The 14,933-nt window shown below is 34.6% G+C and overlaps 1 protein-coding gene across 2 annotated transcripts in view; it reads right to left on the reverse strand.

Moving 5' to 3' along the window:
* Positions 1–3,404: 3,404 nt before the first annotated feature.
* Positions 3,405–14,933, reverse strand: part of UFL1 (UFM1 specific ligase 1) — a 32,042-nt gene continuing 20,513 nt past the window's right edge. The window contains exons 12-19 of one of the 2 annotated variants that reach the window (XM_015136951.3): positions 14,702–14,824; positions 9,165–9,282; positions 7,864–8,030; positions 7,643–7,773; positions 5,942–6,022; positions 5,534–5,619; positions 4,797–4,977; positions 3,405–4,183 (exon numbers count right to left, since the gene is read on the reverse strand). In XM_015136951.3, the coding sequence (XP_014992437.1) occupies positions 3,968–4,183; positions 4,797–4,977; positions 5,534–5,619; positions 5,942–6,022; positions 7,643–7,773; positions 7,864–8,030; positions 9,165–9,282; positions 14,702–14,824 (1,103 nt within the window). In that variant the 3' untranslated portion in view covers positions 3,405–3,967. 2 annotated transcript variants of the gene reach the window in all.

The raw sequence follows: 14,933 nt of genomic DNA on the forward strand, positions 1-14,933 counted from the left end.
TCCCCTGCCCTAGAGATCTGTGGAACTTTGAACTTGAGAGAAATGATTTAGGGTATCTGGTGGGTGAAATTTCTAAGCAGCAAAGCATTCAAGAGGTGAGTTGGATGCCATTTAAGACATTCAGTTTTATAAGGGAAGCAGAGCATAAAGGTTTGGAAAATTTGCAGCCTGACAATGTGATAGAAAAGAAAAACCCATTTTCGGAGGAGAAATTCAAGCCAGCTGCAGAAATTTGCATAAGTAACAGGGAACCTAATGTTAAATCACCAAGACAATGGGGAAAATGTCTCCATAGCATGTCAGAGATCTTCACAGCAGCCTCTCCCATCACAGGCCGGGAGGCCTAGGAGAAAATGGTTTCATGGGCTGGGTCAACATGGTGTGTGCAGCCTAGGGACTTGGTGCCCTGCATCCCAACCACTCCAATAGTGGCTTTAGGGGGTGCAAGCCCAAGCCTTGGCAGCTTCCACGTGTTAAGTCTGCGAGTGCACGAAGTCAAGAATTGAGGTTTGGAAATCTCCGCCTATATTTCAGATGTATGGTAACGCCTGGATGTCCTTGCAGATGTTTGCTGCAGGGGCGGGGTCCTCATGGAGAACCTCTGCTGGGGCAGTGCAGAAGGGAAATGTGGGATGGCAGCCCCCACACAGAGTCCCTACTGGGGCACTGCCTAGTGGAGCTCTGAGAAGAGGGCCTCTATCCTCCAGACCCCAGAATAGTAGATCCACTGACAGCTTGCACCATGTGCCTGGAAATGCCACACTCAATGCCAGCCTCTGAAGGCAGCCGGGAGGCTGTACCCTGCAAAGCCACAGAGGGGAAGCTGCCCAAGACCATGGGAACTCACCTCTTGCATCACTGTGACTCAGATGCAAAACATGGAGTCAAAGGGAGCATTAAGATTTGACTGCCTGCTGGACTTTTGACTTGCATAGGGATTGTAGACCCTTTGTTTTGGCCAATTTCTCCCATTTGGAACGGCTGTATTTTCCCAATGCCTGTACTCCCATTGTGTTTAGGAAGTAACTAACTTGCTTTTGATTATATAGATTCATGGGAGGAAGGGACTTACCTTATTTCAGATGAGACACTGGACTGTGGACTTACGAGTTAATGCTAAAATGAGTTAAGATTTTGGGGGACTGTTGGGAAGGCATGACTGATTGATTTTGAAATGTGAGGACATGAGATTTGGGAGGGGCCAGGGATGGAATATGTTTTGGCTGTGTCCCCACTCAAATCTCATCTTGAATTCTGACTCCCACAATTCCTACGTGTCATGGGAAGAACAGGGTGGGAGGTGATTTAATTATGGGAGCAGGTCTTTTCTGCTCTGTTCTCGTGATAGTCAATGAGTCTCATGAGATCTGATGAATTTAAAAGGGGGAGTTTCCCTGTACAAGCTCCTCTTCCCTTGTCTGGCATCATGTGAGACATTGCCTTTCACCTTCTGCCATGATTGTGAGGCACTCCAGCCACGTGGAAATTTAAGTCCAATAAACCTCTGTCTTTTGTAAATTGCCCAGTCTCAGGTATGTCTTTATTAGCAGTGTGAAAGTGGACTAATACACTCTGGGTCTAGTGTCGTTTCTGAGGAAGGAATGAACTGTTCCTTTTCAATCTGATTCCAGCTTCAGATCACCATTGCACCCTGACCTTATCCTTGGTGCTTTTTGGTCTGACTAAAGCATATTCTCTAATAAGTTCAAGATGGCTCTACATTCAGGTTAAACAACTATTACACTTATTGTCCTAATTTAGCATTAAGGTCTTTTCACAAAATACACTGCGATTTTGATACTATATGCCACTCTTCATTGGATCTTTCTGATGGCCAAGAGTTTCCTTTGACTCCTGAAAAACATGTAAGTCTAGAGCTGGAACACATGAACATGAATACCTAAGCACATTTCCCAATATTTCTACCCCAACTGCAATAGCAGGAATTAGCATATGCAAGAATACAGCTACACATTTGCTGAAATCTAGTTAACTGAGAAATCATTTACTAAGATAAAATGGTTCTAGAATGGCAAACTCTCAAGGAATGAAAGACACTGAGAGCTATGGAACTATTTTTGTGTAAGAAAAATAAAATCCTTTAATAATGTTCAAAATGAGAATTCAAAATATATATACATAAAATATATGCACCAATTAATCTTTGTGTTAATAGAAGCTTCAAAGTACTATAAAATTTAGTAGAATAGGTAACTTTATTTTAAATAACTTTCTTAACCCTGTCTATTAAGATCACAGTAAACATATAATAATTTTTATTAAGGAAATTAATCTTTACACACAAAATCAGCTATGTAATTTTACTTACAAAACAATAAAAACCGTTCTTTACTGTGGCAACAAAAGCAGCATTTTGACAAATGAAAAAAATGCAAACAAATTAAAACAATGCTTTTCTTTTTACTTGCTTGACTGTCTCTATTTTCTATGATCGTTTGACACAAACATGGATTACTTTCATATCTACTGAAACATAAATGATAAGGTTCTTAAAGGTTGAATTAAAAGTCTGGGCGTTCAATATTTTAGAAGCTGAATAAACAAAACGAAATTGGGGTTTGTGATTACAGAGGATTTATCATTTTTCCCTTTCCATATGAAAATATATAATAGAAAATTACCCACGGGAAACATTTTTAAATTTAATGTTGCATTCCTATCAACTTTAATAATAATGCCAAGTCAGCAATTTAATTACTTTCACTAAGGATTAATACTTTGTCTAGAATGGAGTAGAGGTAGACTGATCTTTTTGTATTCAAATATTTTAAAATATAAAGTTTAAAATGTCATAAGGAATTATATAAAATAGTATTTTTAAATATTTGAAATTTAATTTGTAATTACATTAAAAATAATTAAATTCCTTTTTGATAAATAGTAAATTGTTGCCTGAAATTCATTTGGTTGAAATTATTACTCTAAGGACCTTTTTAAGTTATTTTTAACTAATAATCTTCAGAAAACAAAAATACTTATTTTTTAATAAGGGTTTCTAGTTTTGGAAAAAAGCTTGTAATGATTTAAATGCACGTACAGATGTTCCTACCACTGGAAAAGTCATCCTATCTGTTTTTCACACTAGTATTTACAAAGTATTATGTGATAGAGCAGCTACGGAACTAAAAAAATAAAATGTACAAATGCAAACTGGATCAAAGAAAAATCTTTGCATAAAATGCTTATCCAATGTTAAATATGACTTATGCTTACTGGTAATAAATTGCATGTGTTCTCTCTCTTGTTAGTAGCTTGTTTTAGAATAGAACACAACAATGCATGGGCCACTCTAGCGTTTCTTGTGCACCTGTAAAGGCATCCTTGTGGCCCCAACCAAAATCAATGTTTATTCTGCCAAAAATAAAGCAAGGGCTTAGTAATAATTTTTCTTTTTTTGTAAATTTCTGTATTTTAGTTTTGAAGTAGTGTTTTCTATTTAAAAATAAAATACGTGATTTATTTTCATTTCTGACACGGAAGTGTTTTTTTTTTTTTTTTTTTTTTTTTAAAAAGACCACATTTTAAATTTCTACTTAAATGTATTTAAAGTATACATTTAAGTATACTGGCACTCACAACAAATGAATCCTTCCCCAGGGATAAATGGATCAGAAAATTTGTTTTTCATTCAACATTTGGAAAGAAAACAAACCTGAAATATGTAATTTTTAAAATTATGTGAAAATAATGTTTATGTGAAAAATTTCATATAGTATTTATGTGAAAATAAGGTGGAAAAAAACTTCCATGAAGAACCCAATTTACAAAAATTCACATCTTTTTAAGATTTACATTTAACACAACACTACTGTTTTAACTGAATTGCGTGTGTATGAGGTGGTTTTTGCGAGGAGAGGGGAGCTGTATAGTGACTACTTTTGTGTGACCACTCACCTCCAATCTTGGGGGAAAATGTTTACTATATGACAAATGTAAATTAAGATCATTACTCTTCTGTCACAGATGATTTCCTAGATTTGAGAACAAGGTCTTTAATGGATGAAGAAAGTTCTTGAAGCTCTTTACGAGTATTGGCAACATCTTCTTGTTCTTTGCCTAATTCATTATTCAAGGGATAATCTCCCTGCCCAGTCTTCTTATTTTGACTGACTAGCTGCTTTACAACCAAACCTTGATACTTTACCAAAAGAGCATGCTGATCCTGTGAAAAAGGAAAGAAAAGTTAACCAACACAATTTAACTCTCTGTGGAACAGATAAAGTAGAATTTCTTTAACTAATACACATTGAAGGTCCTCATCTTTACAAAAAACTGGCCATGTAAGTAGCAAGTCTCATCTAGCAGTTTCTGCTCTCAAGGAGTGTACAATTTAGAAGAGATAAAACATGAATGCAAATCACTTTACCATAAGTTGACCCTGCCTGGTTCTATCACCAAAGATACAGTCAAAGGGATAGGGAAGTTCCCTTTTAGTTGAGGGGTTTTATAGGTAAAAGGGACAGGAAAAGACTTTTGAATGGGTCATTGATGGATAAGTTAAACATAAAGAAGCTGAAATGGGAGATTTGACATAATTGTATCTTTTCTGAAAGCTTAATTTCCAAATTCAGAACATTCTTGAAAGATTCTTGAGCTATGTGGAATTTTTAAAAATTAATCTCCTAATCCTCTGTTCACATTTTTGGAAATGGACTTTGATGTTAATATGTTTTATACCTGAGTGCTGACAATAATTCGTCTCAATCCACTCAAAATATTCAGAATCTAAAACTTTGAAAGTTTTGAAAGTTTCAAGTGTATTGAAAATGTAATACCTCTGGGATTTTACTATTAAGAAAAGCAATGATCTGTGGGACACATCTTCCAGGTGCATGGAGCATGGTGTGGGTTGAAAACTGAAACAACAGGACTGATGTGAGGTGCAGAATAAGAGCAGGGTCTTCCGTGACCTTCAGCTGTTCAGCCAGTGCTTGTCGATGCTGGAACAGTATCTGTCTGAAAAAAAAAAAAAAAGGCACACAAATTCATTATCATAATTTAAGAAGTTCTCACCAATTTCAATTCATCCCTTTCTGTTAATTTTTAGCTTCTCTAGTTTATCTAATTCCATAAATATTTTAAGTTAACTTTTCAATAGAGATATATACACATAAAACCTAAATGGCATGGATAGATTAGTATGTTACAAAATTAAAGAAAAAGTTATAGAGTGGGAATACTCAAAGTATGTTTTTTGTTTTGAGTTGCTGGAGGTCAAACAAATTCACACTGATTTAGATGAGGTTTGCTGTAAGGAAAGTCCCCAAGCTAATAAAAAGTTCCTGGGCTTGATGAACTATAGGATAAAGAAACTCGCTACTTGATCCAGAGGGTCAGAGAGAAATATCTAACTATTTTAAGACTTTGAATATCTGGAAGGTCTACAGCCATTTAGATATATTAGACACATTAGATACATATTCTCTATGTAACAGTCAGACAAATTCAAATTTCAGATATGAAAAGTCCCACATTTAAGAACACTACCAAATATATACTAATTTAATGTTACCTTTCCCTTTTTTTGTCTCCCCTTTTCACCATAATATCACAAGCTTCTGCTGCAGAATCCAGACAAGAAATAAAGTCTTCTATGCTCTGAAAAGGCATTGAATACCATAATTTACTTCTATATATAACTGCCTAAAGAAGTACAGCCATTTAATAACTATGTTGTAATTTTACAACCTAAATACAATTTTTAAAAGGGTCACTTCTCAATAAATTAGAAATTGTGATATAGAACTAAAAATGGTAAAATGCCAGTAGCTTGGTCTTCTCTTCACCTTTCAAAGAGGCAGCTGAGCGCAAAATACTAGTTTTAGATTGGATTTACAATTACTCTGATAAAAAATCTACTCCAAGATCTTTGTAACAAACTGCTAGCCCTGACATGTAAACAGAATAAAACTTTACTTACCTTTTCATTCAGAGAATTATGGAGTTTTGTAAGAGCTACTTTGGTTTCTTCTGATAATTTACTTAAAATTTTTTTTCTTATCTGTAGGGGTAAATAAAAATTCTTTCAGTACTGTGCTTTTGACATGCAGTGGATACAAGATAAAGTGAAAAAAATACTGTAACAAGTTGCTGAGTGGAATTTATCATATTCTTGAATTTTAGATCTCAAATTAAGAGACAAAAACATTATTAGAGTCAATAGCCAATCAGCCAAACAGGCTAGATACAGCCCTGCTGCTCCCACCTGCTTCATCAATGTAAGAGAAAGACTAGAGTCACTGACCTTGTGAGAAACATAATATTTGGGTTAAGAGGCTAATTCTTCCATTGGAGCAGGAAGAGAGTGTTTTTCTCTCCCCAGTGACAGCTGTGAAGGGCCCCACTCATAAAGACCAAGGATGCCTAGAAGATGGGAGACTGAGCTCTTGTTCGAGGTTGGATGCTTGTTATGCTCTATGGTGTGAGGAATCTTTTCAGCACCTCTCTCTACATGTAAGTGTCCACTGAAGTTTTACGGTATTCTTGATCAGAGTCTTTTAGTTTCTTCTGGCATAAAATTTTGGAGCAGACTTGCTGGAACGGCTTGACAACAGGCTCTGAAGTGTATAATGTCTGGGAAGATTAGGGACTAGTTGCTCCTGTCTAGCCTCCCTGCCCCAATCACACACCAATCCTTCTGTGGCCCTTAAAGGGCATGGAACAGGATCTCCTGTATTTTCCACAGCAGAGGTTGGTACAAGGGCCGGAGACATTAAACTGTCCAGACAATTGGGAATTTGCTGCTCAAGAAGAAGGGAAGGGGGCCAGCACCTTGCTGGGGTAGGAGGAATAACCGTTCCTCTGTTTGAGGGATGGTCCTTACTGTGAGAAGTCACATGAAACTAAACAACATTCCAAGGAAACAACTTATATTGCCTATGAGGCAACGACTAACTACATCACCAAAGACCACAAACATCAGACTGATTTGGTTTGACTGTGATCAAAGCAGTGATATGTAGTCAGTCACATCAAGACACTTCTTCTTCCCTCATTTTTCCTAAATCTCCAACTTGAAGTGGACCTAGAGAGCTGAGGAAGGAGGAGGAAGAATAGGAAAGAGGAAGAGGAGGTCGAGGAGGTGGGAGGAGGACAGAGAAGAAAGAGGACGAGAAGGAGGGGTTGTCATCTTGGGATAGACCGCACCTTTCTTTCTCTATGCAACTGGGAGCCGTTGCTCTACATTACATCGCAGGAAGGGAATAGATGAGCTTTTGAATTTAGTTTGAGATTAGAATTTGAAAAAATTAAATTGGAATTAGTCTAAACATTGAAATGAGATGTCCTTAAAGGAAAAATAACTTCAAAGATATGGAAACGGGTCAGAATGTTATGGGATTTGCCAGTCATTAGGAAGAGGGAATGTGACATAATAATTAGGAAAAAACTGTTTATTCTAAAGTAATAAAGCATCATTATTTTTAACAGACTAGTTATACTGCCAATCCTGCTAGCAACTGTATATATTATTGTACAAAAGTTGAATTTAAAAACTTAGATTTTTTTCCTCAAACCTCTTTTACTGTATTTTATTCTCCTCTTTACTCCAAATAAGATAAGATAAAATGTGTATAGATGCAAAACAGAACACATGAAGAGCGGTAAGCAATCATTAACATACTTCACTTGTAATGGCTGCAGGATCATCTACGGCCATCATTAAATCCGAAGCTAAGAAGTTGAAAATGAGGTTAGTGATATCAGTACACACTGACTTCAGCAAGTGTTTGGTAAGAGCAGCCTGTGTGTCATCTGGAAAATAAAGGAGCTTTATTAAGACTAATTTATTCCCCAAATTATGAAAATCAATGAAAAAATAAGATTAACAAAGATTAAGTATACCTGCAAAAAACTTCATCCCTTTTTCAAATAACCTAATGTTATTGTACAGGTTTGAAACTTCTTCTTGCAAGTCCTTGATTGTGCGTTTTCTGCCCGTCCCAGAAGCAGAAGTTGTTGAAGACATGAATACTGAACGTACCACCTCGAGATAAGTTTTATTAAGAGGTCTGTGCACAAGACAAATATATTTAGTTCACTAAAATGTACTGAGTGTTTATGTAGATAAGGAATTTTGTTTCTATGGAAATAATGCTTAAGAATAGAGATCTCTATTTTTTATACAAATAAAATTAATTTAGACACAAGTTCACTAACAATTTGTTCCCCAACCCTAGGAATTAAAACAGAAATAGATTAATTTTCTCTATTATAAAGTATTCAACGTTATTGCAATTAAGACACCAAGAACAAAACCCCCATAATTCAAAATTGCTTTTTAAAATTAATTTGGAGAATAGTAGACTATAAATCTGTTCTTCATCTTCAGGAATTCCAACTTAAAATTCTCAATTTCTAAAATATTAAAATATATTTAAAGAAAATCTTTTTATGCCTAACAAAATAATTATTTTAAAAAGCAGTGCAAAATGATTAGTAACTATTTCATTTTTTACATGTGAAAAATATAGTTCTATAATACATTTATGCACAAAAAATACTTATATTAAAAAAATTATCACCACAGAAGTTATATTTCTAAAATCAAAGTTAGATACACTGCTCTCCTGGATTGTATTTATGGAAGCGTACACAGTGAAACTAAGTTGAGGGATGACCAGGTTAGTTAGTTACTAATGGTCAAGTTATACATAATCTTCCTCATTTTTATATAAAAATACCCTTAGCCATTCACAAGGTAGGAGTGCCTAAATTTGTTCTTTTTGAAGTGAATTTGTTACTCTATATTATCCTTAAACAGTTTACTTTCTGCCAAATTAAAATAGAAAATTATCTCTTCTTCCTTTTGAATATTATTTTTCGTGCTATAGAAGAGACCAGCCAGTGGTTAATGCCGGTGTTTTTCTCCCTAACCAAGACTATGACTGTAAGATCAGTGAATGAGGACACTTTCCAGCTCCTGTCTTTTATTTCCCATACTGCTTTGCCCAAAGCACTTAACAAATAATTGTTGAATTAAACCGCTGCTGTAGGCAAACAAAATCTGAAATTTGGTGGCTAGGTTAAAGTCCAAGTTTGAAACAAAAATATCTAATACATTTGCTTTTTATGATCTTGGAAAAAATCTTACTTAACCCACTGAATTTCTATCATAAAACAGAAAAAATACATTTTATACTTGCTTTATTAAGTACTCAGCAAGTTCCGAAATAAACTCCTCGGGGGCATCTTGTATGTGTTTTCTCAAAAAATCTTCAATCTCATCCTGGAACATAAAACTGATCTCCGGCTTCTTCTTTCCTATAACAGACATGAGCAATGGCAAATAAATAAATAACATGCAACCAAATGGCAAATAGGACTCCATTAATATATTTAGTAAGACAACAATTCATTCATTACTCAACTGTTAATGTCAAATAGCAACAACTAGTAAAAACAATTTTGAAATTAGGATATATAATAAAACTTTAAAAAAATATTTTATTTTATATTCAGGGGTTTCGTATGCATGTTTGTTACATGAATATAAGACATACTGGTAGGGACTGGGCTTCCACTGTACCCATTAACCAAACTGAACATTGTACTTATTAGGTAATTTTTTTAACCCTTGCCCTGCCCACACACCCTCCACAACTTCCCTCGTTTTGGAGTTCCTTCTATTATTTTCCATGTGTGCCCATTGTTTAGCTCCCATTTGTAAGTGAGAACATGTGGTATTTTGTTTTGTTTCCGAGTTAGTTCACTTAAGAGTAATGAACTAACATCCATGTTGCTGCAAAGGACATGATTTCATTGTTTTTAATGGCTACATTGTATTCCATGGTATATACCACATTTTCTTAACCCAGTCAATCATTGGTGGACACTTAGGCTGGTTCTATGACTTTGCTATCGTGAATAGTGCCTCAATGAATATATGAGTATACGTGTCTTTTCAATATAATAATTTCATTTCCTTTGGGTAGAAACCCAGCAGTGGGATTGCTGGGTCAAATAGCAGTTCTAATTTTAGTTCTTTGAGAAATCTTCATACTGTTTTCCATAGAGGTTGAACTAATTTACATTCTCACCAACTGTGTATAACCATTCCCTTTTCCCCATATCAACACTAACATCTGTTGTTTTTTGACTTTTCAATAATAGCCTGGTGTATCTGACTGGTGTATGATGATATATTGCGGTTTTAGTTTGCGTTTCTCTGATTAGTGATGTTGAGCATTTATTAATGTGTTTGTTGGCTGCTGGTATTTCTTCTTTTGAGAAATAGCTGTTCCTGTCCTCTGTTCAGTTTTCAATGGGTTTTTTCTTGAGTTCTTTGTAGACTCTAGATATTAGTCCTTTGTCAGAAATATAATTTGCAAATATTTTCTCTCATTCTGAAGGCTATTTACTCTGTTGTAATTATTTATTTTGCTGTGCAGAAACTTTTTAGTTTAATTAAGTCCTACGTGTCAATTTTTGGTTTTGTTGCATTTGCTTTTGGGATTTTTATCATAAATTCTTTGCCTAGGCCAATGTCCAGAATATTTTTTCCCAGGTTTTCTTCTAGGATTTTTATAGTTTCATGTGTTACATTCTAAATATTTACTCCATTCTAAATATTTACTCCATCTTGAGTTGATTTTTGTATATGATGAGATGGGATCCAGTTTCGTTCTTCCCAGCACCTTTTATCGAATAGGGTGTCCTTTCCTCATTGTTTATTTTTGTTGACCCTGTCCAAGATCAGTTGGTTGTAGGTATGTGGCTTTATTTCTGGATTGTGTATTCTGTTCCAAATGATCTATGTGTCCAATTTTCTAGCAGTACCATGTTGTTTTGGTTACTATAGCCTTGTAGTATAATTTGAAGTCAGACAATATGATGCCTCCATATTTGTTCTTTTTGCTTAGGATGCTTTGGCTCTTCAGGCTCTCTTTTGGTTCCATATGAACTACAGGAGTATATCTTTCTAATTCTGTGAAAAATGATGTTCATTTTTGATAAAGATTGCACTGAATCTATAGATTGCTTTGGGGAGTATGGTCATTTTAACAATATTGATTCTTCTACTCCATGAGCCTGGGATGTCTATTTGTTTGTGTCATCTATGATTTCTTTCATCAGTGTTTTGTAGTTACTCTTGTAGAGATCTTCCATTTCTTTGGTAAAATGTATTCTTAGGTATTTTTTTTTTGGTAGCTATTAAAAAAAATAATATTTGGTTCTCAGCTTGAAAGGCACTGATTTATAGAAATGCTAATTTTTGTACACTGATTTGGTATCCTGATATTTTACTGAAGTCGTTTATCAAGACCAGGAGTCTTTGGAGGAGTCTTTATGGCTTTCTAGGTATGTGATCATGTCATCAGAACAGAGATAATCTTACTTCCTCTTTTCCAGTATGGATGCTTTTATTTCTTTCTCTTGCCTGACTGCTCTGGCTAGGATTTCTAGTACTATGTTGAATAGGAGTGGTGAGAGCGGACATCCTTTGCCTTGTTCCAGTTCTTAATGGCTCTATCAACTTTTCTCCACTCAGTATGATGCTGGTTGTGGGTTTGTTGTAAGTAGTTCTTATTATTTTGAGGTATGTTCCTTTGATGCCTAGTTTATTGAAGGTTTTTATCATGAAGTGGTAAAATGTCTTATGTGATCATTTTCTAACTTCATTTAAAAATGATTATTTTCTACAAGTCAATCAGAAAATAATAAAGGGTTTTCCCCTTTGTTAAACCTGGATGATACAAATAGCCAGAAATCAAAACAAGTATTTCAAAACAAATTTTTAAGGAAAGAATAATTTATCTTTGTTGAACAAGGAATATTGGGCAGTTTTTCCTCCTTTATAAAAATATAAATTTATTAGATATTAAATAATCCTTATAATTTAAATAAGATCTTTGGAAAGTCTTTATAATCATGTGAATCACAATTCCAATAATTGTCTAAGCTAAAATTTATCTTTTGGAAAAGGCATAGATAAACGCGGTGGCTCAAGCCTGTAATCCCAGCACTTTGGGAGGCCGAGGCGGGTGGATCACGAGGTCAGGAGATCGAGACTATCCTGGCTCACACGGTGAAACCCCGTCTCTACTAAAAATACAAAAAACTAGCCGGGCGTGGTGGCGGGCGCCTGTAGTCTCAGCTACTCGGGAGGCTGAGGCGGGAGAATGGCATGAACCCGGGAGGCGGAGCTTGCAGTGAGCCGAGATCACGCCACTACACTCCAGCCTGGGAGACACAGCGAGACTCCGTCTCAAAAAAAAAAAAAAAAAAAAAAAAAAACTCAAAATTCTGTATTTTTGCTCTCACAAAAATAAGTCTATAGTATGGAAAATTTGTATGCAGCTACTGTAATGAAAATAATTGTTAACTGTGCAAATGTCATGCCTACCCATTTACTTAGGAAAGCATGGGTTGTAGACAAAAGCAAGCTAACAATATTTCCATTAGAAATTGTAAAGGTATAAAAATGATTATTTCTAGCTTAATTAAGTTATTGATTCTACAAGCAAAAACCTTAGAAATAAAAATAAAATGGCTCAAAAATCAATTTTCACTATAAATAAAAATCTAAGGAGTTAACATCTTAGCTTCAGAGTAGACAGACAGTACTATTATTTTCTGAGATCTGCTGTCCATTCCTGATGTTCACATTAAATGATCTATGATTTCCCTGTTTAATGCCTTTATGCATTTTACAGGTTATTAAATTACATTTTCTTCTAGTAATCTTTCATACTGAGTTGATACTATATTTTAGCTGAGAACCCAATTTCATCCTCCATTTCAGAGATTACAACACAAATTTTTTTTCAAAAGCACTGAAATTACATTTTTAAAGGTAAGATGGTTTTACTACGTTTATAGCGCCTTTCAATAATAATGTATTCACAAAAGGAGTATCACATGCCTCATTTAACAATTATTTAAGATTACAGATATTAGAGAAGTGTTTTTTTGTAATGCCTCTTCACCCACATGCCTAGTACACCTGGGCAACAGGAACATTCATTTACCAGTGAAAAATTAAAATTCACAATGGATAGTCTTAATCCTATTTAAAATAAGGATAAAGCTAGTAGTTCCTATAAAGATACTTTTCCTTTAATTAACACTGTTTTACATACATGAGGAACAGTAGTTATTTCTACTTATCGCAGAATACTTTAAAGACAAAACTTAAACAACTGTGCTATTACAAACAGCAAGTAGAACATTAATAGCTGCAGGCACATCACTTGATATCTACATCTTCCAGCTATAGCCCGTATGTAATGAATTCTGTGAAAGAGGGAAAACACAAATCTCAACCTATTATCATTTAAATTTTTTTTTTTTTAATTTTCATTTAGGTGGGGATAAGGAAGAGGGTGGTATCATGGTTTCATTAAGTTTACCTTTTTTAAACAGAAAAATTAAAAATATCTTAATTTTAATTAGAAAAACAAAAGATGTCTCTTGCAGACTTTCTTTGCCAAGCACTAACAAGTCTAGGAAAAGAAAGATGCATATAATTAATTCTCTCTCTTAGATATAAGCAACCAACCTGTTAGGTGTTACTATGAAAGTAAAAGGTACACAAAATTAATGTTTCCTATTTAAATTTGCAAAAGTCTACTTTTCAAAAATACCCTAATACTCGTTTTGCATGGCAGTGGAAGACCATAAAAATGATCAAGGTAAGGTGAAACCATGCAAAGCTTTCTTAATAATCAATGGGAAAAATTACAATTGGTCCGTGGCATTTAAAAATTTCTGGTAAACATTAAAAGCTTTTACTGTTGGTTATAAATGTATAGGAAAATGAAAAGTAAAACTAATGTTTATAATTTAATACGCTGTATTTTAATACATTAGAACATGGAGAATGAAAGTGTTTTATTTCTGTGTAAAATACTTATCAGGAATAGTTTGAACAGTGTTTGCTTTCTTCTTATTATCAATTAACTTGCAGTATGGAGCAAGTAGTTTTCCTATGCCTTATAAATTGTTATACCACTTTCTAACTCTGAATCAGCTTCCAATGTTTTATCCCTTGCCTTTTCAATGTCTTGGAATATCTCCAAGAATTGTAAAGTTTTTGCCCATTTTCACATCTTCTAAGATGTTTTCATCCTTTTTGCTATAACCACTTTCCTCATTTTCTTGAACAATGGCAGTGTCAACATTCCCACAGTCCCTCTATAACTCCATTTATGTTTGATTCCAATTTTATTTTCAGCGTTACCACTTTTCATTTCTTTGCTGCACTTTTATCTCTGTTGGCCAATTCTCTTTATGATTATCCATTTCTGTAAAATATCACAGCCTTTATAACTGGGAGACAATTAGGCAATACAGCTACATGCTTTGTTGTCTGTGCATAAAGAATAACCAATGTGTAGTGACCAATCATTGACAAACTATATAATGAGTGGTGTGACTGTCACAGATCATGATATGCATCTGTTATTTATGTACTGATTTGTGGACTGAAGAGCTAGCAGTGAAATCTGTACTTTATATAATACTCAGTATCAAAGTATCTTTGTATCTAGTATTTAAGATAAACAGTGTTGTTACTGGACTGATATTATTTAACTAAAGTGTGGTAACTGAAATTTGTGCCACTGAAACTGCAAAACAAGGACTTCCTGTATTAGCATATATACCTAATTATATACTTCTTAAGAAAATATGTTAAAAATATCACACATACACCAAGGAAAAGTAAAGAAAAGCTACCTACCAGTGTGGGATGATTGAGTTTCATCATCACTGTCATCATCTTTTCTTCCTTTCTTCTTGACTTTTCTAATTTTGTACTCTCTGGCATTGCCCCCACCTCCTCCTCTCACGCTTCCACTGCCCTCTGGTGGGAAAATGACATTAGTTAGCATTACTTAACTAAATCATCATTTTTAGAAAATAATGATGCTATATTGTTGTATTTAACTTTACAGCAGAAAAAATAAAGGTAA

This window comes from Macaca mulatta, chromosome 4 (genome assembly GCF_049350105.2).
Source record: "Macaca mulatta isolate MMU2019108-1 chromosome 4, T2T-MMU8v2.0, whole genome shotgun sequence".
NCBI lineage: Eukaryota > Metazoa > Chordata > Mammalia > Primates > Cercopithecidae > Macaca > Macaca mulatta.